General features: G+C 44.3%; 1 protein-coding gene across 1 annotated transcript in view; it reads right to left on the minus strand.

Moving 5' to 3' along the window:
• Window positions 1-1247: 1247 nt before the first annotated feature.
• The window catches only part of OR6S1 (olfactory receptor family 6 subfamily S member 1), a 41584-nt gene continuing 18294 nt past the window's right edge, over window positions 1248-24537 (minus strand). The window contains 2 exon segments of the mRNA XM_077940556.1: window positions 1248-6935; window positions 6938-9302. Of these exon segments, the coding sequence (XP_077796682.1) occupies window positions 6082-6935; window positions 6938-7076 (993 nt within the window). The 5' untranslated portion in view covers window positions 7077-9302 and the 3' untranslated portion in view covers window positions 1248-6081.

Raw genomic sequence — 24537 nt, forward strand, 5'->3', positions numbered from 1 at the left:
GGATGGATAGAATCAATATTGTGAAAATGACAGTACTGCCAAAAGCAATCTACAGATTCAATACAATTCCCATCAAAATACCATCGTCATTCTTCTCAGAACTAGAAAAAACAATCCTAAAATTCACATGAATCCAAAGAAAAAGTCTGCATAGCCCCCAAGCAAAGCTAAGTGTAAAGAACAAATCTGGAGGCATCACATTACCTGTCTTCAAACTATACTGCAAGGCTATAGTTACCAAAACAGCGTGGTACTGGTAAAACAAAACAAAACATGTAGACCAATGTAACAGAATAGAGAAACCAGAAAAAAAACCAACTACGGCCGGGTGCAGTGGCTCAAGCCTGTAATCCCAGCACTTTGGGAGGCCAAGACGGGTGGATCACGAGGTCAGGAGATCCAGACCATCCTGGCTAACACGGTGAAACGCCCTCCCTACTAAAAAATGCAAAAAACTAGGCGGGCGAGGTGGTGGGCGCCTGTAGTCCCAGCTGCTTGGGAGGCTGAGGCAGGAGAATGGCGTGAACCCGGGAGGCGGAACTTGCAGTGAGCTGAGATCCTGCCACTGCACTCTAGCCTGAGTGACAGAGCAAGACTCCATCTCAATTTAAAAAAAAAAAAAAAAAAAAAAAAATCCATATTGCCTACAGTATACACTGCTCGGGTGATGGGTGCACCAAAATCTCAGAAATCACCACTAAAGAACTTCACATAACCAAAAACCACCTGTTCCCCTAAAACAATTGAAATAAAATAAATAAATAACAAAAATAGTGTGTTCTAATAAATAGAACACACTATTTCAAGCAAGAGGACAAGATCAGTCGTGCCAAACTCTGCTAAGTATAAAGAGTAAAATAAGCTTGCTGAGTTAAGCATCATTGTCATAATCGATGATGTCATTAAGAGTTTTATTTATTTATTTAATTTTTGAGACAAGGTCTCACCCTGTAGCCCAGACTGGAGTACAGTAATGCAATCATGGCTCACTGCAGCCTGGAACTCCCAGGCTCAAGCAATCCCCCTTGTTGGCTTCCCAATGTGCTGGGATTGTAGGCATGAGCCACTGCACCTGGCCTTATTAAGAGTTTTATATGTGAAATAATGCAAACAGAAGCATTTTCTACTTCTTCTAAACTAAGTATATTCTGTCTTAACTGTATATTTAAAAACAAAATACAAATTTCATGTCAATGAAGGTAAGATCTTAGAAAGGAAAGCTTAGGAAAAAAACATCAATAAACAGATTTTTATTTATTCTTTTATTTAATCACAAACTTTAATGGACACACAAGTTTGTATCACTGTTATATGCAAGCACACACTCATATGCGCACTCAACCCACACATACCATCATACCAAATTTCAGGCAAATTTATTTCATATAATAGTTTGAATAAAGGCGCTTGTCATGGTACTTTTATAGAAAATTGAAGCTGGGTGCGGTGGCTCACGCTTGTAATCCCAGCACTGTGGGAGGGTGAGGCAAGCGGATCACCTGAGGCCGGGAGTTCAAGACCAGCCTGACCAACATGGAGAAACCCCCGTTCTGCTAAAAATACAAAATTAGCTGGGTGTGGTGGCACATGCCTGTAATCCCAGCTACTCGGGAGGTTGAGGCAGGAAAATCGCTTGAACCCGGGAGGTGGAGGTTGCGATGAGCTGAGATCATGCCATTGCCCTCCAGCCTGGGCAACAAGAGGGAAACTCCATCTCTGAAAAAAAAAAAAAAAAGAAATTCGAGAAACTCTGTGATTACCAATCTGATTAGTCAATGTACTATTAAACCAATACATTTTTTATATCAGGGGAATGGCTAATTTCGCCAGATCCATCTTAATCTTGGCAAAGTAAAACACTTTTTTTTTGAGACGGAGTCTTGCTCTGTTGCTCAACTTGAGTGCAGTGGCACAATCTTGGCTCGCTGTAACCTCAGCCTCCCAGGTTCAAGTGATTCTCCTGTATCAGCCCTTTGAGTAGCTGGGACTACAGGCACGCACCACCACGCCCAGCTAATTTTTGTATTTTTGTTTGTTTGTTTGTTTGTTTTGAGACAGAGTCTGGGTCTTTTGCCCAGGCTGGAGTACAGTGGAGGAATCTCAGCTTACCACAACCTCTGCCTCCCGAGTTCAAGAGATTCTCCTGCCTCAGCCTCCTAGGTAGCTGGGACTACAGGCACTCACCATCATGCCCAGCTAATTTTTTTATTTTTAGTAGAGCCGGAGTTTCACTATGTTGGCCAGGCTGGTCTCAAACTCCTGACCTTGTGATCTGCCTGCCTTGGCCTCCCAAAGTGCTGGGATTACAGGTGTGAGCCACCGTCACCAGCTAACATTTACTTTTTTAGTAATCTTTTCCCCCCATGTCCACAGTATAATAATTAGTTCATTATATAAATTTATAGTCACATTTATCTTCTCAAAAATGGATCCAAATTTACTTTCTCAGATACACTACAAAGTATTCATACTTTTTAAAATTTTGCTCCCTGGTATAGTTTTATTGTGATATTTCTCTTCATAATCATGTTCAATTATCTTATGCCTTGTTAGTATAATTACATCTTCTTAGAGTTACTTTTAAATTTTAGATGGTCTTGGCCCTGGCGCAGTGGTTCACTCCCGTAATCCTAGCACTTTGGGAGATCGAGGCGGGCCGATCATCTGAGGTCAGGAATTCGAAACCAGTCCGGCCAACATGGCGAAACCCTGCCTCTACTAAAAGTACAAAAATTAGCTGGGCATGGTGGCGGGCGCCTGTAATCCCAGCTACTCCGGAGGCTGAGGCCGGAGAATCGCTTGAACTCAGGAAGCGGAGGTTGCAGTGAGCCAAGATCGCGCCATTGCACTCCAGCCTGGGTGACAAGAGCAAAGAGCAAGGCTCTGTCTCAAAAAAAACAAAAAGAAAGAAAGAAAAAAGAAGTCTTACTATATTTTACATTTTAGCCCACAGTCCCATATGTGTAGATGGATAGATCGATTGATTGATAGACAGATAGATGTGTGTGTATGCATATATTTATGTATTTATGAGCCAGAGGCGGTGGCTCATGCCTGTAATCCCAGCATTTTGGGAGGCCGAGGCGGGTGGATCAACTGAAGTCAGGAGTTTGAGACCAGCCTGACCAACATGGGGAAACCCCATTTCTACTAAAAAATACAAAAATTACCCGGGCTTGGTGGGGGGTGCCTGTAATCCCAGCTACTCAGGAGGCTGAGGCAGGAGAGTCACTTGAATCCCGGAGGCAGAGGTTGAAGTGAGCTGAGATCATGCCATTGGTTTCCAGCCTGGGCAACAGAGCAAGACTCCATCTCAAAAACAGAAAAAAAATTACATATTTATATTTTCACATTGTTATGTCTACCCCAAAAGTCTATGCATTCCTTGATGGCAGAGGCCAATATTTGTACCTCTAACATACCAACTTACTTCCTAGAACACGGTATTTAACCAATTTTATTGAATTAAATTGAGCCCAAAGTTATTTTTCACAATGCAACACATGTTGAAAATGGATGGTTTAACGTGCTTTATCGCCATAATATGGGGCAATTACTTCAAGAAATGCTATAAATTGTTACATGAATTCCTTTCCTTGCCCAGTGGCTGGAATGGACTTCAGATTTTTACGTTTCATGAAACTAGGTAATTTTTAAGGCACTGTTTCATCTCCTCTCTGGGTAACGCTTCTAGATCACTCCAGAAGAGTTATTTTCACCCTCTGAATCAATCATTCTTTCCATTTCTTTAATACTCAGAAATATTTTGGAATAAAATTATCTAGTGTGTTTGCATGCGTTACGAATAGAACCAGATAAAAACATTTCTATTTTCTTTTTTTTTTTTTTTTTTTTTGAGACAGAGTCTCGCTCTGTCGCCCAGGCTGGAGTGCAGTGGCCGGATCTCAGCTCACTGCAAGCTCCGCCTCCCGGGTTTACGCCATTCTCCTGCCTCAGCCTCCCAAGTAGCTGGGACTACAGGCGCCCGCCACCTCGCCCGGCTAGTTTTTTGTATTTTTAGTAGAGACGGGGTTTCACCATGTTAGCCAGGATGGTCTCGATCTCCTGACCTTGTGATCCGCCCGTCTCAGCCTCCCAAAGTGCTGGGATTACAGGCTTGAGCCACCGCGCCCGGCCAAAACATTTCTATTTTCTATGCCCACTGACGCTTGTGGCTAACTCTTTTGATGCTAATACTCAGTTTGCCAGTTTTGCAGCTTTTGTAAACCTCCTTATCATCCACATTCCTTAAATTGTTATCTGTCCCTTAGTTCTCCCCTCAAACTGCTTGAGGTTACAAATTATTCTTGTTCATCTTAGCATATATTCGTATATCACAGTGTTCAACAAAGATTCTTCACAGACCTTTGCTGAATGAAGAAATGAATAAATAAATATTTGTTTCTAAGATTTCCAAAGGCACCATGAATAGGCATCCCCATTCCCTTTTCAAATGTCCAATAAAGCAGATAAAATTTACTACAAAGTTTAGTTCTTGGTAGATACAACAATATTTGGTATTCTTCTTCTTCTTTTTTTTTTTTAGATGGAGTTTTGCTCTTTCGCCCAGGCTGGAGTGATGTGGCATGACCTTGGCTCACTGCAATCTCCGTCCCCTGGGTTCAGTGATTCTCCTCCCTCCTTATATAATAAGATTATATAAAATTGCCCTTTTCGGTAGCTGCGATTACAGGTGCCCGCTACCACGTCCAGCTAATTTTTGCATTTTTGTAGAGGCAGGGTTTCGCCACGTTGGCTGGACTGGTCTACGAACTCCTGATCTCAGATGATCCACCCGTCTCGGCCTTCCAAAGTGCTAGGATTACAGGCGTGAGCCACCGCGTCCAGCCTATGTGGCATTCTTAACTCTTTAATATGAAAGCTCCTTTTTCCAATCTTGATTTTACTAAAAACAAAAGAAGATTTAACACAACAGATACAAGAATGTAAAAAGATGAACAAATGAATGAAACATAATCCAATGAGAAAACGAGTGGAGATGTCTTTATCACTGTAATAAAGTGCACACCAGAAGAATACAGTAAATGCTATATTCAAGAAACCCCTCATTGATCTGCTTTTCCAAAGGCACCTGGAATTACCACAGAGAAGTAATTAAGTCCCTTTATTAAATTTGCTTCACCTCTGTTTCCTCTAGTAGTAAATGTAAATTTTTCTAAAAAGTATACACAAAAATATACAGATAATCTATTTTTACTTCATTTTATATCTGTAAGGAAGTTTTTCTTAAAATTCTTGATTTGCATAAACAGTTGGAAGGCTCTACTTAGACTCTCAATCAGTTTCTAGCTTTTGAAGAGAGTGCACACATGGATTTAAATGTTGAATTAAAGCTATGATTCCTCTTCTCAGACAAATGCATATATATTCAAGCACATAAAATTTAGATACCTATCAGGCATATACATTTTCTGAAACCCATCCTTAGATTCCCTACATGATCATGGACTCTTAGGTTAAGACTCACAGGTTGGAAGGTCTTAGGAAGTGTTGATGATATTGATCATGATATATCAATAATAATAATGATAATAACAAGCATTATTATTATTAGGTATGATCTAGGATCAAGAAATTTTGCCTGAAAGAGAAGTGTGAATTGATGACCTGGGAATTCATTAGTAGTTCCCGAATTCAGTCTTTCGGTGATGTTCATAATGATGATGGAAAGGAGCATGATAATGAGAATGTCTGGATTTCAAAATATGATTTTTAAAAATGCCAACAAGACCAGGCATGGTGGCTCACACCTGTAATCCCAGCACTTTGGGAGGCTGAGGTGGGTGGATCACTTGAAGCCAGGAGTTTCAGACTAGCCTGGCCATCGAGCGAAACCCTGTCTCTACTAAAAATACAAAAATTAGCCAGGTGTGGTGGTGGGCACCTGTAATCCCAGCTACTCAGGAGGCTGAGGCAGGAGAATTGCTTGAACCCAGGAGGTGAAGGTTGCAGTGAGCCAAGATCGTGCCACTGCACTCCAGTCTGGGCGACAGAGTGAGACTTTCTCTCTCTCTAAAAAAAAAAAAAAAAAAAAAAGACTAGTTACCAGTCTCTTCACTCTCACCTTACTGCTTTCTCATTGAGACAGTTATCAAGTAAAAGATTCATTAAAAAGTCTGCCACTACCTTCCTAAACATGTCCTTCAAAGATTCCTTGACTTGCTCATTATGTAAGGCATAGATGAATGGATTCAGCAGTGGTGTCACAAATGTCGTTATTACTGTCACTGCCCAGTTAGTGTCCACTGAACCACTCTGCGATGGCCTCACATAGAGAAAAATGGCACTTCCGTAGAAGAGGGTCACCACTATCAAGTGGGAGGTACAGGTAGAGAAGGCCTTCTGATGGCCTGAAGCAGAGGGGATACTCAGGACAGCCAGGACAATGAGGCCGTAGGACACAGCAGTAATCAGCAAGGAAGATACAATGACAAGGGAGGCCAGGACAAAGTCAGTCTCCTCCAGCTTCTTGGTGTTGGTGCATGCCAGGCGTAACAGTGGGCCACTGTCACAGAAGAAGTGCTGCACCACAGCACCCTGCTTACAGAAAGGAAGCAAGGCCACAGCCACTGTGGGACCAAGCACAGGGACGAGTCCCCCCACCCAGCAGGCCAAGGCCACACGAATGCACACAGCCCCACTCATGAGCAAGGGGTAGCGCAGAGGATGACAGATGGCTAGGTAGCAATCCACAGACATGACAGCCAACAGTAAGAACTCAGAGGCCCCGAGAAAGAAGTAGAAATAGAATTGGGTGATACACGCAGCAAAGGAAATAGTGTGTTGCCTTGAGAGGAAATCGCTCAGCATCTTTGGAATGATGACGGAAGTGAGCAGAATCTCTAGGCAGGACAGGTTACCCAGAAAGAAGTACATGGGGGTCTGTAGCCAAGTATCAGCCCTTACCACCCCACAATCAACACATTGCCTGTCAGAATCAGGAGATAGACAAGAAGGAAGACAGAAAATAATTCCACTTTTGCGTTGTTGAGATGTGGGAACCCTGCCAGGATGAACTCTGTTGCATCACTACTCTGGTTCCCATCAGAAGTCATTATCTTTTCCACCTGTGCAACAACAAAAACATGGTCCTGGTAAGAACAGGTCCTCTGCTTACAATCCTGAAACTTACTTTATCATGGTGTGGGACACATATCCCCAGTTTTTCCAATTGCAGGTCCTGTTAAGATCTGAAGCACTTCAGGTCATCATCTGATTGATTTTAGCACTGGAGAAGATTTTCTCTAAAGGGTAACAAAACTTAGGTATGAAAATGCCAGGGGCCTCCATCTCCTCAATCTTCACATCTCCTGTTCTCAGATCTTAAATAAGACACCTCATTATTGTAATAACAATATCACTGAGCATCTGAATTGGACAAAAATATCTGAAAAACGATTTTGTGAAGAATAGGATCACCATTCAACCGGGATCAGAACTGGAGTCAGACTACCTAGTTTTAAATTCCTGCATCTCCACTTACTGGCTGAGTAGCCTTGGCAAGGTTACTTACCCTCTCTGTGCTCCTCAGTTGTGAAATACAGTAAGGAGCAAATGATATAATAATGCAAAGAATGTAACAGTTTCTAGCACTTAACTTAAAAATTATGTGGCAGAGAAAGCCCCTGGCCATAAGTTAGGACACCAGAAACTAGGCTTGGCTTGCCATTACCCTTGGAAGATTATCGATTTGTGCTTTAACTGTCCAACTATGCAATGAATCATAGGAATCTAGGCTGTCAGTATACCTAATGAAATTATATAAAATTACCCTTTTTGGTAGGACACAGTGGCTCACTCCTGTAATCCCAGCTCTTTGGGAGACCAAGGCGGGTGGATCACTTGAGGCCAAGAGTTCGAGACCAACCTGGCCAACATGGTGAAACCCCGTCAGACATTTATCAGAGCTAAATTATGAATTTCTGACTGTAACTGTTAATAAAATAACAAATTATGTTCTTATTCTTTGATTCTTATTCTTCAAGTCCTCCCAGTTCTGAGGACTGCCACCAATTAGAAAAATCAAGTCAATTATATCCAGAAAGCTTGTTTAAAAATGCCTCAGGTATCAGGAGAATCCTTATTCCCTTTTGACAGAGCAGGAGCACCATCATCTTGGACAAACACTGCCACTTTAAGTTCCAGCTCCCTTTCTAGCCTCATGCATTTCAAAGAAATCACTTCTCTTCTAACTGCAAGCAGCCAGGGAGAGCAGACAGTAAAACACAGATAAGACAGTTTGGGAACAGAGGGAGGTGAAGGGAAATTCTTTTGGGTAACTGCCAAACTTCACCCTCATATAATGGGCCCCAGTAAAACGGTGGGCCTTAATAAGCACCTTTCTTTCCCTTCAGGTGCACTAAGATAGGGAAGCTAAAAGCACACTCGGGAGTATGCCTGCAGCTACAGAAAGATGTATGGGAACAGACACAAAACTGTCCCTCCCAGATAAGCACAACAGAGACACAGAAGCAGTCCAATCCTCTGATAAACTCTCCCACCCCGAATTCTTAAAAACTCTTAGTCTGTAAGAGAGTGTGCCTCTGACCTAACTTGACCAGAAGCTCCTCTCAGGTTTGTTTTCTGTAAAATAAACCTGTCTTGACTGGCAAGCCACCTTTCATGTTTCTTTCTTCTTTCTTTAATTCTTACACCTTTAGCCATGCAAAACGTAAGAACTGATCTTAAAAACATTGGTTCTCTGTCAGCTCTATTGTTCTCTTTTGTTGTTGTTGTTGAGATGGAGCCTCACTCTGTTGCCCAGGCTGGAATGCAGTGGCATGATCTTGGCTCACTGCAACCCCCACTTCCTGAGTTCAAGCGATTTTCCTACCTCAGCCTCCTGAGCAGTTGGGACTGCAGGCACGTGTCACCACACCTGGATAATTTTTGTATTTTTAGTAGAGACAGGGTTTTGCCATCGTGGCCAGGTTGGTCTTGAACTCCTGGCCTCAAGTGATCTGCCCCTCCTCGGCCTCCCAAAGTGCTAGGATTACAGGTGTGAGCCACCATCCCCGGCCAACCCTATTGTTCTCTAGCACACCCCAACAGTCTTTGTTCTCAGCAAGCATTAGATTATTTACTTACAATTTCTCTCCTGTGGGTCCCGCAGGTCCAGACAGGAAAATGTCTGGAGCTTTTTTCTAGGATAAAAGAGTTCTGTGGTCTTTCTCCCCGAGGATTCATTCAGAGTCTCCGCTCCCTCCAGCTTCTATAGAAATTGCCTATTGTCAGTAAAGTCATTCAACTTTTGCTTCATATTTATTATGTACCAGATGCTGCTGTAATTGGAGATTCAGAGATAGAAGACATTGCCATTACCCTCATGTAGCTCACTGCCCACTAAGAATGACAGAAAAATCAAGATGTGTGACAGGTGGAATGTTGCAGGGAAGTATAGGGTACCACAGGGAAACAGAAAAGGAACCAAACTGAAACTCAGAGAGACAGGCAGTATTCTGGAGAAAGGAAAAGCCTGAAATAAGTACTAGAAAATGAGTATGCATTTGATAGAGAGAAGGAAGCGTCTTCAATGGAAAAGAGCAGTGTGTAAACATAGTACCTTTGGGCTACAGCACAGAACATACGGGGTGGAATATAAACAGATGAGACTGGTCACCCCAAAGGGGACTCCGTCTGGCACTCTGTTGCTCCCTGTGAAAATCCACCATTGAGCTGAACCTAAACTATATCTTAAGTGACAGGGAGATGAGTTCTCAACTCTGAACATGGAAGGAATTCCTCCTACCTCCTCCTGAATGTCCCTGTTGTCTCCATGAGGGTGGAGGTCACCCTGAAAATTTTTTTTTCTCCTTTTTATGATTCAAGTTCCATCTGGGAGTCCTGTTCCGTGTGGGAGTCCTTCCCACACGGTGAACCTTAAGGCTGACAATAGGTTCGCATCCTTGGAGTAGGGGAGGATGGGCAAAGCACTTGAGAAAACAAGGAGAAATTGGATAATCTCCTTCTTCTCCTGAGCTTTCCTCTCTGGTATATTTCCTCACAGGTTGTCGTTCTGCCTTTTGAACAAGCGAGCTTTCTTCTCTTAGGGAGGTTGTGTCATGCTGCCTTTCTTATGGCCATGAATAAGTCAGCCAACAGCCCCACCCTTCCCTCCACGTAGAAACAATGCCTTCCGCAATGTGACCACTGTCTTAGATTTCCACAGGCATAATTCAAGTGAAAGACAATTATCTCAATTATCTCACAAGTGAAAGACAATTATCTCACAAGAAATGTTATTACAAAAACAACATGGGGCTAGAAGGCAAGAGGTACATATGGAGGGGTTACACCATTTACCTCCTATCTTTGAAAAGACTTAGCACACTTACCTCATTTGTTTCATCTCTAGTTGTGGAAAAATGTTCCACTTAAAGCGGCCTCTTCACTTTTTTTGCTAATGGAACTTTTGTACAAAGTATCAGTTTTCTTCTTTCAGATCCCTACCTTCCCTGACTCCTGGTATTAGCCTGAGGGCAGGGAGGCAGAAGGCTGAAGTCACTGGTTTCTAACTAATCTCTCGGCTGAAGGGTGGGATCCTTCGTGCATAACTTTAGTTTCCAATGGAGATATCTTCAGATGAGAACTAATCTAGGCATCAGAATTAATCTGAACATCAGGAGCCCAGCCAGCAGCAGTGCTTTTTGGAGAGAGGTTAATCAGGCAGTGAGAAAGTAAGACCATAGAGAAAGAAAAAAAAAAAAAAATTCCTAAATGACCCAGGGGAGATATGCCGTTCAATGGAAATTTCCTAGACTCTGTTAAAAAAACAAAAAAACAAAACAACAGCAACAACAAAAAAAACCTGACCCTTTGTTCAAGAAAGGGTGATGGGGAATATTTCTGCATTTGTCTATCAACTACATCAAACCAGGTCACTGCAAAACTTTAGGAGCCATTAACGATCAGAATAAAGAAGAGGATGGAGCTTGTTCAATCATGGAAGGCTATGACCATCATCCACCTTTCTCTTGCATGACACCCAGGAGAGATGTTTATATCCCAAGTAACACAGACATTGTGTTTTCTCCCTGATGACTTAAAACGATATTGGGAATCCCTCCCCTGGCTTTGGGGTTAGGAAATGATGGGAGCCCCATGGGCTTGATAAGATAAGGGAAATTTCCCAATTTCATCTCTAGCTAATTCTACTGCTTCTCCCAGCCTTGCACCTTATCTCCTAGTGGTAATGTATATGTTCCACATACCCAAAGCATTATTCAGAATTCTGGGCCATTGTTCACATCTTTTTCATTGGTGTCCATTCTATGGCCATGACTAAAATCTTGACTCTTCCTACTCTTGTCCTAAGACTCAGTTGAGTCTAGTGCACATCCGGTCTTCTGAGACAGCTTCCCCTACCCTCCATCCTCAGTCCTACCACCCTACCCACTCTCCCACCTGAGGTATGACAATCTTAATATTTAATCCATTGTATTATAACATTGCTTTTCTGTCTGTATCCTCTGCTAGACCCTAAATTCCTACGGCAGGAATACTTTCATCTCTGTATTTCTAGCACCAATCACAGTGCCTGGCACATACTAGGTGCTTGGCAAATGGCATGTGAGCTAGACTACTCTGAACCCCAGACTTGAGGAGCAACCACCCTTGTCAGATGGGCACCAATTAAGTTTTGAACTGAGAGGAGGAGTGCACAGGGCTCCTGGGAACTAGTTTAGCTGAATTACATCCTTTCTAGACATACTCCTTTCTAGAAAAAAGAAAATATCTAAAGGGAATGAAGCATGAGAAGTGTTTATCACTAGATTCTAAAGGAGTGAGAGCAAAGACTGGGGGAAACTGGCTGAGCTAAGCCAAACAACAACAAAAATCTAAGCTAGAAACTGCAACTCCTGTTTGTTAAGCTGAGGGAAGGAGGGGTCTGAAAAAGAGACCCATGACGTCTAAGAACTAGTAAAGCACATTTAAGCCATACTTTTTTTTTTTTTTTTTTTTTTTGAGACAGAGTCTTGCTCTGTCCTCCAGGCTGAAGTGCAGTGGTATGCTCTCGGTTCACTGCAACCTCCACCTCCCGGGTTCAAGCAATTCTCCTGCCTCGGCTTCCCAAGTAGCGGAGTTTACAGGCACGCCACCACACCCAGCTAATTTTTGTATTTTTAGTAGAGACGGGGTTTCGGGATTTCACCATGTTGGCCAGGCTGGTCTTGAACTCCTGACCTCAGGTGATCCACCCGCCTCAGCCTCCCAAAGCGTTGGGATTACAGGCATGAGCCACCACTCCCGGCCAAGCCACACATGTTTTTAAACCTTAATCAAATCTTAAGGACTAAGGAAACTGCAGAAATAGATGAGATCAAAGACAGGTAATTTCTTTAAAACAAACAAACACACAGCCTGGGTGCAGTGGCTCGGGCCTGTAATCTCAGCACTTTGGGAGGCCAAGGCAGGTGGATCACCAGAGGCCAGGAGTTCGAGACCAGCCTGGCCAACATGGTGAAACCTCATCTCTACTAAAAATACAAAAATTATCTGGGCCTGGTGGTGCCCACCTGTATTCCCAAGTACTAGGGAGACTCAGGTGGGAGGATGGCTTGAGCCTGGAAGGTGGAGGTTGCAGTGAGCCAAGATAGCGCCACTACACTCCAGAGCAAGACTCCATATCAAAAACAAAACAAAACAAAAAACGCTATTTGCCCATTTGACATCGGCTTTGGTATTTAGCTTATAATACTTTCTTATTCTTTTCTTTTTTTTTTTTTTTTTTTTTTTTGATGCAGCGTTTTTCTCTGTTGTCGCCCAGGCTACAGTGCAGTGGAACGATTTCGGCTCACTGCTACCTCCACCTTCCGGGTTCAAGTGATTCTGCCTCAACCTCCGGAGTTGCTGGGATTATAGGTGTCTGCCACCACGCCAGCTAATTTTTGTAGTTTTAGTAGAAATGGGGTTTCACCGTGTTGACCAGACTGGTCTCAACTCCTGGCCTCAAGTGATCCACCCGCCTTTGAAAGGAATGAGGCACATCCCCCATATATCTCCCAACTTCCTGAGTCCAGCACAAACACATTCCTCCATATTTCTTTCAAACTTCAGAAAAACATCACCTGGGAGATCTCCGATAAGGAATGCTAAATGTATAATGTTAACCAATTGTAATGCTGTAACCGAGAGAATTACCTTGTTCCCTGTAACTTTACATATCCTGTTTACATCGGGCTATAAAAAGCAAGCACTCGCGTTGTTCGAGGCCCTCCTGTATGCTGTGGAATGGAGGGACCAAGTTCGAACTTGTAGTAAAGATCCTTGCCGCTTGGCTTTGACTCTGGACTCTGGTGGTCTTCTTTGGGGAACAAACGGTCTGGGCATAACATCTGGGGGCTCGTCCGGGATTCCCCAAGCCCACCAGACCCCTGGTCAAGGGATCTACTAGGATCGATCTACTGATAGGTGAGCCGGCTCGTCTCCGTTTGTCTGTCTGTGTCTGTTCTGAATCTGAATCTGTGACTGGCGAGGTCTGAAACTGGAGCTGGCGCAGTCCTGGCGGACGTGCTATAGGACGGCCAGCGGAGACCAGTGGGAGACGTCCCCTGGCTCTCGTCTGATCTAGATTGCAATCTGGGCTGCCGGAGCGCCATCGCGATCCAAGCAGCTAACTCTGACCCGGGCTTCCGGTGCACGCTTGCAATCTGGGCTGCTGGAGCGCGATCACGATCCGAGCAGCTAACTCTGACCCGGGCTACCGGTGCGCGCTTGCGATCTGGGCTGCCGGAGCGCCATCATGATCCGAGCAGCTAACTCTGACCCGGGCTACCGGTGGGTGCTTGCGATCTGGGCTGCCGGAGCGCCATCATGATCCGAGCAGCTAACTCTGACCCGGGCTTCTGGTGCGCGCTTGCGATCTGTGCTACCGGAGCCGCTTGCGGTCTGTGCTACCGGAGCCGCTTGCGATCTGTGCTACTGGAGAACCCACCTCCTTGGCTGTCCCCTTTCCAATTAGCCCCTGAACCCTGTAAGGCACTGGTTGCTCGACCACTAAAATCCAAGCAACCAACTGCCCCCCCATCCTGTTCTACCTCATAGCGGGGACCCACTGTTCACAGAACCCTCTCCATACTCCTCCGGGCCCCAGGCCCCAGCCCCTGGGGCTAAGCTGCGGGAGGGAGCAGGCGGACGGGAGGCGGCCAGCACACACGGGCCCGCTGAAAGGGAAAGTAACTTTGAAGGGGCCATGGGGCGGACGCGAGGGTGCACTTCGCGGGCTAGCCCCCCCCAGCCGCCTGACTCCACGTGGCTTTACCCCTTCGGGAAATAGGACCCCTAGATGACACAGGAATCCCCAGGCTCCAGTACTGGCCATTCTCCACCAGTGATCTGTATAACTGGAAGACTCAGAGTGCTCGGTTTTCAGACAACCCCAAAGATTTACTGGCTTTACTGGATAGTGTCATGTTCACCCACCAGCCCACTTGGGATGATTGTCAGCAGCTCCTCCGAATCTTGTTCACAACGGAGGAGTGAAAGAGAATACAGGCCAGTGTGGGACTACAACATGGCAGAAGGTAGGGGACGGCTATGCCTTTATCGCCAGACTCTAATGGCGGGTCTCCGGGCAGCTGCTCGCAAGCCCACTAATTTGGCTAAAGTATGCTCTGTTCTGCAGGGAAAGACAGAGAGCCCAGCTACCTACTTAGAAAGATTAATGGAAGCTTTTAAACAGTACACCCCCATAGACCCAGAGGCTCCAGGAAGTCAGGCAGCTGTTGTAATGTCCCAGAAGCAAACTGTTCTGCAGATCCCCAGGCCACAATCCACCCGACAAGTGAGGGAATTCCTGGGGTCAGTGGGATTTTATAGACTATGGATACCTGGGTTTGCAGAACTGGCTAAAGCCTTGTATCAGGCAGCACGGGGGCAGCAGCCATTTAATTGGACAGACGAAGCCGAGTCGGCTTTCCAACAGATCAAAACCGCCCTACTCTCTGCGCCTGCACTGGGACTACCTGATGTCACCAAGCCCTTCCACTTATACGTGGATGAGAGTAAGGGTGTCGCCAAGGCGGTAATAACTCAGAACTTAGGCCCCTGGCAGAGGCCGGTTGCCTAGCTGTCAAAGAAGTTAGACCCAGTGACTGCCAGGTGGCCCCCTTGTCTCCAAATGATTGCAGCCATGGCTCTGATGGTACAAGATGATGATAAACTTGTCATAAGTCAAGAATTGTGGGTCGTTACCCCACATGCCATCGAAGGTGTACTCAAACAGCCACCTAATCGATGGATAAGTAACACCCGGCTCACCCACTACCAAGGACTATTACTAAATCCTATCAGGATAACCTTCCTGCCCCCAACGACCTTAAACCCTGCCTCGCTGCTGCCCAACCCTGACCTGGACGTGCCACTCCATGATTGCACCGAGATACTAGCTCAGGTGCACGGAGTTCGAGAGGACCTGCAGGACCGCCCACTCCCTGACGCTGACCTCGTCTGGTTCACTGATGGGAGCAGCTTCATGCATCAAGGCCAGAGGTACGCTGGAGCGGCAGTGACTTCAGAGACTGAGGTAATCTGGGTGGAACCCCTGCCCCCGGGGACATCAGCCCAGAAGGCCAAGCTAATAGCGCTCACCCAAGCTCTTACCTTAGGGGCAGGGAAGAAGCTGACAGTATATACAGACAGCCGATATGCTTTTGCTATGGCGCACATACATGGGGCCATTTACAGGGAGCGAGGGTTACTAATGGCTAAAGGAAAAGAGATAAAAAACAAGCAAGAGATCCTAGCCCTGTTAACAGTGCTATGGAAGCCAAAAAAAGTTAGCCATTGTGCATTGCCCAGGGCATCAGAAACCAACCACTCCAACTGCTCAAGGCAACTTTCTGGCAGACCAAACTGCAAGAAATGTGGCAAAGGCTCCCAGCCAACTCCTTGCACTCCAGCTCCCTGACCCGGGCCCCCGGGACTTGCCATATTTCCCTGATTATTCAGAACAAGATCTCCAGTGGATTGACAAGCTTCCCCTGAAACAGATCCAGAATGGGTGGTGGACTGATACTAATGACCAAACCATCCTACCAGAAAAATTAGGACAACAAGTGTTAGAACACATCCACCGAACAACCCACCTGGGTGCTCGGCGGATAATAGACCTGATCAGACGCTCTAAGCTCAAATTTAGACATACAGCCGAGACGGCCAGCAGCATCGTGACAAGTTGCAAAGTCTGCCAGCTTAACAACGCCTACCCCCAGTCCCAGGCTGCAGCGGGAACAAGGCTTAGGGGAACCAGGCCCGGTATCTACTGGGAAGTAGATCTTACTGAAATGAAGCCAGGAAAGTACGGGTATCGGTACTTACTTGTCTTTGTAGATACTTTTTCAGGGTGGACTGAAGCATTTCCAACCAAAAGAGAAACTGCTCAGGTTATAGTAAAGAAAATTCTGGAAGATATCCTCCCCAGGTATGGCTTCTCCGTTCAGATAGGGTCAGATAATGGGCCGGCCTTCGTCGCTAAGGTAAGTCAGGATTTGGCTTCCATCCTTGGGGCAAATTGGAAACTACATTGCGCTTACAGGCCCCAGAGTTCAGGACAGGTAGAAAGGATGAATCGGACCTTAAAAGAGACCTTAACTAAATTGACTATAGAGACTGGCGCTAATTGGGTGGTCCTTCTCCCCTACGCTCTGTTCCGGGCCCGTATTACCCCTTACAGACTAGGCCTTACCCCTTACGAAATCATGTATGGCAGACCCCCACCCCTGGTTCCCAGTCTAAAAGATGATCTGCTCAAATCTGAAACAGAAAATGTCTCTGAACTCTTATTTTCCCTACTAGCCTTGCAGAAAATTCATCAAGAGATCTGGCCCAAGCTGAAAGAGCTATATGAGACCGGACCCCCACCGACACCCCATCCGTACCAGCCGGGAGACTGGGTCCTGGTTAAGCAACACCAACAAGAGACCCTAGAACCCAGGTGGAAGGGACCACTCCAGGTACTCCTGACCACACCCACCACCCTGAAGGTAAAAGGCATCGCGTCGTGGATCCACTACACCCACGTCAAGCCAGTGGACCCAACCTCCGACCTTCTGGAACCAATCACGGTAGCAGCTGAAGCACCGGCCACGTGGACTGTGGACAGAGCTAAGAACAACCCCTTAAAACTCACCCTGCGCTGGCAATATAGCTCACTGCAGACATGCAGTTAGGTAGTCTAGCCCTAACGTTAGCCGCCCTAGTGGCCGCTGGGGAAAACACCAATTCCAGCCTCTGCAGCATCACTGCAGTGCCCCCTAATATCACCCTAAGGGCTCCGCCGGGCATATTCTTCTGGTGTAATAGGACATTATCTAAGGACCTATCCAGTCCCTCTGTTACCAACCTACTGTGTCTTCCTGTCACATTAGTTCCCCGGTTGACTCTACTAACTGCTGGCGAGTTCCTAGGGTACACCGGTAACTGGACTAGTACTGCTATTCACCCAGTCCCTAGACCGAGACCTGCACGAGCCATATTTCTCCCCCTCATTGCAGGAATCTCCCTCACCGCATCCCTCATTGCGGCCGGGATGGCGGGGGAAGCCCTAGGTCACACCCTCATAGAAAGCAACAAGTTGTACCAACAATTTGCCGTTGCTATGGAGGAGTCAGCTGAGTCCCTTGCATCCCTTCAGCGGCAGCTCACGTCCCTAGCTCAGGTAACCTTGCAGAACCGGAGGGCCCTAGACCTACTCACTGCTGAAAAAGGTGGTACATGTATGTTTCTAAAAGAAGACTGTTGTTTCTACATAAATGAATCAGGGCTTGTAGAAGACCAGGTCCAACAGTTACGCAAGTTAAGCACTGAAGTAAAAACACGGCAGTTTGCTTCAGCTGCAGACCAATGGTAGAATTCCTCTGTTTTCTCTGTTAGCCCCCTTCCTTGGACCCCTGCTAAGTCTACTATTTCTGCTTACCGTAGGACCTTGTGTTGTTAACAGAATTTTGCAGTTTGTCAGAGAAAAGTTTGACACTGTTCAGCTCATGGTCCTCAGAGCCCAATACCAACCTGTAAACGCTGAAACAGAGTCAGACTTATAAGACCCAAGATTGGCTCTAGAGTTACCTGAAAAGAAGTGGCGAATGAAAGGAATGAGGCACATCCCCCATATATCTCCCAACTTCCTGAGTCCAGCACAAACACATTCCTCCATATTTCTTTCAAACTTCAGAAAAACATCACCTGGGAGATCTCCGATAAGGAATGCTAAATGTATAATGTTAACCAATTGTAATGCTGTAACCGAGAGAATTACCTTGTTCCCTGTAACTTTACATATCCTGTTTACATCGGGCTATAAAAAGCAAGCACTCGCGTTGTTCGAGGCCCTCCTGTATGCTGTGGAATGGAGGGACCAAGTTCGAACTTGTAGTAAAGATCCTTGCCGCTTGGCTTTGACTCTGGACTCTGGTGGTCTTCTTTGGGGAACAAACGGTCTGGGTATAACACCTTGGCATCCCAAAGTGCTGGGATTACAAGCATCACCACTGGCCACTTATAACACTTTCAAACTAACTTGATCATAGGAATGTCCTAGTTTTTTTTAATAAAAGTAAACCATGTTAGAAGAAAAAATTGTATTTATTTTTAAAGCATACTCACATGGTTCAAAAATAAAAATGTATTGAATGGGTGGCCTGCCCCTCTACACCTGTGCATGTTTCTCCTTAGGTGGAACGAGGGACTTGAGAAAAGAAATGAGACACAGAGACAAAGTACAGAGAAAGAAAAAGTGGGCCCAGGGGACCGGTGCTCAGCATACAGAGGACCCGCTCTGGCACCGGTCTCTGAGTTCCCTCAGTATTTATTGATCATTATCTTTACCATCTTGGAAAAGGGGATGGCAGGACAATAGGCTCATAGTAGGGAGAAGGTCAGCAGAAAGACATATGAATAAAGATCTCTGTGACATGAATAAGTTTAAGGAAAAGTGCTGTGCCTTGATATGCATATGCAAATATCTCCATAAACATTTTTAGTGCATAAAGAGCAGCATTGCCGCTAGCAAGTCCCACCTTCAGCCCTAAGGCGGTTTTCTCCTATCTCAGTAAATAGAACACACAATCGGGTTTTACACCCAGACGTTCCATTGCCCAGGGACGGGCAGGAGACAGATGCCTTTCTCTATCTCAACTGCCCAGAGGCCTTCTTTCCTCTTATACTAATCCTCCTCAGCACAGACCCTTCACGGGTGTCAAGCTGGGGGATGATCAGGTCTTTCTCTTCCCAGGAGGCCATATTTCAGACTATCACATGGGGAGAAACCTTGGACAATACCTAGCTTTCCTAGGCAGAGGGCCCTGCGATCTTCCACAGTGTATGTGTCCCTGGGTACTCGAGATTAAGGAATGGTGGTAACTCTTAACAAGCACTCTGCCTTCAGGTACTTGTTTAACAAAGCATATCTTGCACAGCCCAGTCACCACAGCACATATCTCTTGCAAGGACAGGGTCGGGGGTACGGTTACAGATTAACAGCATCTCAAATACAGAACAAAATGGAGTCTCTTATGTCTACTTCTTTCTATATAGACACAGTAACAGTCTGATCTCTCTTTCTTCTCCCCACAATGTATAAATTTAAAAGTTCTAGTCCCCCACATTCCTATTCACCCCCTCCCCCTCCCCAATTAACCATTTTCATTAGTTCATTGGCCTCCTTCCAGTGTTTTTTGTGTATAAACAAGGAAATGACAAAATATTTATTTACTTGAGACTTTCTTACACAGTTCTGCACCTTGTTTCTTGTTTTTCCCTGGAAAACTTTCCCTGTCAGAACATAGAGAACAAAAGAAAACTGTATAAACCAAGAAGACTACTAGAATGACACATCTATTGAATGAATGAGTTGCAACATTCTTGAATTACATGTCTGCTTTAATCATTGTTTGATATCTCTTTTGCTTCAATTTTCCTTACTAGTAAAAATCCTATTGTAATGGAAATTGTATCAAAAAATCTAATTGACACTCCGTAAATAAAAATGAGTTAAAGTGAAATGATATATCTGGAATTTTCTTCAAAATAAAATGAGGGCTATAGATAAAACTTTCTTGGCCATGAACTGGTAATTCATGGAGCTATATGTCAGCTGTAACTGTGATTCATCATACTATTCTCTCTATTTTTAATATGTTTTAAATTTTTCATAATAAAAAGCCTCAGAAATATGTAGTGAAAATCAAGTATCTATTTCAAGAAAACTCTAAATTTTTAGAATACAATTTTCCCAGTTAAAAATTAATAAAGGTGTGAAATACTTCCCTGAATATGGAAACTCTAGTTCCACAAAACTAACCAGCCAGCCACTGGAGAATGTCAAACACCATGTGGGTTACTCAGAGCCAGAACTATAATGAACTACCAACTCCAGGAGGAACTTAACTTTCTCAGCAACAACCTGCCTTCTGGTCCAAAAAGAGTGGAGGCAATATAGAAACACACACATACACACAGAATCACAGTCTAGAATGAGGTTTTTTTTTTTTTTTTTTTTTGAGGTTGAGTCTCACTCTGTCACCCAGGCTGGAGTGCAGTGGCGCTATCTCGGCTCACTGCAACCTCCGCCTCCCAGGTTCAAGTGATTCTCCTTCCTCAGCCTCCGGAGTAGCTGGCATTACAGGCATGCGCCACCACAACCGGCTAATTTTTGTATTTTTAGTAGAGAGGGGGTTTCACCATGTTGGCCAGGCTGGTCTCAATCTCCTGACCTCGAGTGATCCACCGCCTCAGCCTCCCAAAATGCTGAAACTACAGACACGAGCCACTGCGCCCACCCGGCCTATGGAGATTTGATTGAGTTAACAGATTTCAGAATCTATCTGTTTCCTTATGACAAATTCTTTAACATAAAACTTAAACTTTTTTCCTTTTCTTCCTTTTTCTTTTTATTCTTTAACACATAGCAAAACAAGACAGAGTGCTATTACCAAGTCTCGTAGTAAGAGGATGTCTTCGTTCAGGCTGCTATAACAAATTACCATAAACAGGTAAACAACAAACATTTATTTCTCACCATTCTAGAGGCTGGAAATCTGATATCCCAGAGCCAACATGGTGGGGTTCTTGGTGGGGCTCTCTTTCTGGTTTACAGAGGGCAGTCTTCTTGCTGTGCCCTCACATGGAGGAAAAAGAGCTAGCTAGCTCTGTGGCCTCTTCTTATAAGGAGACTTATTTCGTTCATGAGGGCTCCAGTCTTACATGCTAATGATTTTCCAAAGGTCCCATTTCCAAATACCATCACACTGGGGTTAGGGCTTCATTATATGAATTTAAGAGGACATGGCCATTCTGTCTATTGCAAAGGAACTATTAGGAGGAAAAAATAGCAGAGGGAATCGAGTTTTTAAAAAGAGAGAAACAAACACAAGTCTAAAATACAAACAGGAGAAATCTGCTCCATAGTCCTTAATTTATCCATTTGAATTGACATGCAAATATTACCAGGTCTTGAGTATAACCATAGTGTTAATGAGAAGGATAAAAATGAACAAATAGAATGAGTGACCCCAGAGGAAACAGATACTTAAATGATGGAAACAATCTTTACATTTCCAAATTTATATTAATAAAATAATGTAAATATTAACAAACCAGGAATAGATGTTATGAGAAAGGAACTTCTAAGAACCAAAGAGTTCTTTAAATTAATGATGATATCATCAAAATTAACATAATATATACACACATATCAATTATAGTCATGCCCTGCATAGCAATGTTTCCATCAATGACAGACTGCATATACAACAGTGGTCCCATAAGATTGTAATGGAGTTGAAAAATTCCTATTGCCTAGTATTTACTATACTATATTTTTTGTTTATTTTAGAGTGTACTTTTTCTACTTATATATTTTTAAAATGTTAACTGTAAAATAGTCTCAGGCAGGTCCTTCAGGAGGTATTTCAGAAAGCATTGTTCTCATAGGAGATAACATTTCCATGCATGTTATAGCCCCCAAGGACCTACTAGTGGTGGCCAGGCGTAGTGGCTCATGCCTGTAATGCAAGAACTTTGGATGGCCAAGGTGGGCAGATCACCTGAGGTCAGGAATTCGAGACCAGCCTGACCAAAATGCAGAAACTCCGTCTCTATTAAAAATACAAAATTAGCCTGGTGTGATGGTGCATGCCTGTAATCCCAGCTACTCGGGAGACTGAGGCAGGAGAATCGCTTGAACTTGGGAGGCTGAGGCTGCAGTGAGCTGAGATCATGCCATTGCCCTCCAGCCTAGGCAACAAGAGTGAAACTCGGTCTCAAAAAAAAAAAAGAAAGAAAAGCAACCTACCAGTGGGACAAGATGTGGAGGCAAAAGACAGTGATATAGTGATATTGACAATCTTGACCCTGTGAGGGTCTAGGCTAATGTGTGTGTCTTAGTTTTTTAACAAAAAAGCTTAGGCCGGGCGCGGTGGCTCAAGCCTGTAATCCCAGCACTTTGGGAGGCCGAGACGGGTGGATCACGAGGTCAGGAGATCGAGACCATCCTGGCTAACACGGTGAAACCCCGTCTCTACTAAAAAATACAAAAAAACTAGCCGGGCGAGGTGGCGGGCATCTGTAGTCCCAGCTACTCGGGAGGCTGAGGCAGGAGAATGGCGTGAACCCGGGAGGCGGAGCTTGAGGTGAGCTGAGATCTCGCCACTGCACTCCAGCCTGGGTGACAGAGCAAGACTCCGTCTCAAAAAAAAAAAAAAAAAAAGCTTAAAAAGTAAAATAAAATAAAAAAATTTTAAATAAAAAAGCTTACAGAATAAGGACATAAAGAAAATATTCTTGTACAAATACACAGTGTGTGTTTTAAGCTAAGTGCTATTACAAAAGAGTAAAAAAGTTTAAAAAATTAAAAAGTTTATAAAGAAAAAGTGATAATAAACTAAGGTTAATTTATTATTGAAGAAAAAAATTAAATAAACTTAGAGTAGCCTAAGTATACAGTTTCTATAAAGCCTACAGTAGTAAATAGTAATGTCCTAGGCCTTCACAGTCACTCTTACGACTCACACAGAGCAACTTTCAGTTATGAAAGCTCCATTCACGGTTAGTGCCTTAGACAGGTGTAACTTTTCTTTTTTTTTTTTTTTTTTTTTTTTTTTTTTTTTTTTGAGACGGAGTTTTGCTCTTGTTGCCCAGGCTGGGCAGGCTGGAGTGCAACGGCACGATCTTGGCTTGCCACAACCTCTGCCTCCTGGGTTCAAGCAATTCTCCTGCCTCAGTCTCCCGAGTAGCTGGGATTGCAGGCATGCACCACCACACCTGGCTAATTTTTATATTTTTAGTAGAGACAGGGTTTCTCCATGTTGGTCAGGCTTGTCTCCAACTCCTGACCTCAGCTGATCCGTCCACCTTGGCCTCCCAAAGTGCTAGGATTACAGGCGTAAGCCACTGCGCCCAGCCCCATTTTTTATCTGTAGCTTTTCAATGTTTAGATACACACAGATACTTAGCATTGTGTTACAATTGCCTATAATACTCAGTACAGTAACATGCTGTATGGATTTATAGCCTAGGAGCAATAGGCTACACCATATAGACTAGCTGTGTGGTAGACTATACCACCTCAGTTTGTGTAAGTATACTCCACAATGTTTGCACAATAATGAAATCGCCTAATGATGCATGTCTTAAATCACATCCTTGTTGTTAAGTGACACGTGACCGTACATGAGAGGCTTGGCTGAAGACAATCTTCTAGAATATAGAACTAAGAGATGAAATATATGAGAGAAATATTAAGAGACATGGAAGTTAAATCCAGGATGCTCAACATATATCCAATAGGAACTTCAGAAAATAACAAACATGGAGGAGATAAAGAATAGCTGGGCGCGGTGGCTCACGCCTGTAATCCCAGCACTTTGGGAGGCCGAGGCGGGCGGATCACGAGGTCAGGAGATCGAGACCATCCTGGCTAACACTGTGAAACCCCGTCTCCACTAAAAAATACAAAAAGTTAGTCGGGCGTGGTGGCGGGCGACTGTAGTCCCAGCTACTCGGGAGGCTGAGGCAGGAGAATGGCATAAACCCAGGAGGCGGAGCTTGCAGTGAGCCGAGATCGCGCCACTGCACTCCAGCCTGGGTGACAGAGCAAGATTCCGTCTCAAAAAAAAAAAAAAAAAGAAAAGAAAAAATAAATAAGTTGTCTGAACTAAAGAAAGACACTTCTGAAATTTGGGAGACCATGCAGTGAAGAGTATTGAACATGAAAATATCCACAACTACATACACTTTGGTGATGTCTCCAAAGTCCAAGAATAAAAACAAAAGCTTAAATGCTTCCTGAAATGTAAAAGAAAAAAATTATCTATAAAATAAGGAAAATCAGTTTCATCATCAATGAAAACTCTATGTAACAAGAACAATGTCAGTTATCTTCAGGAGTAAGAGGGAAAATGATTTTGAGTCTAGTATATTAGTTTTCTAGGGCTACCATCATAAAATACCACAGACAGGGTAGCTTTAACAACAGGAATTCATTTTCTCACAATTCTAGAGTTTGGAAGTCCAAGATCAAGC

The sequence above is a fragment of the Macaca mulatta genome, chromosome 7 (assembly GCF_049350105.2).
Source record: "Macaca mulatta isolate MMU2019108-1 chromosome 7, T2T-MMU8v2.0, whole genome shotgun sequence".
NCBI lineage: Eukaryota > Metazoa > Chordata > Mammalia > Primates > Cercopithecidae > Macaca > Macaca mulatta.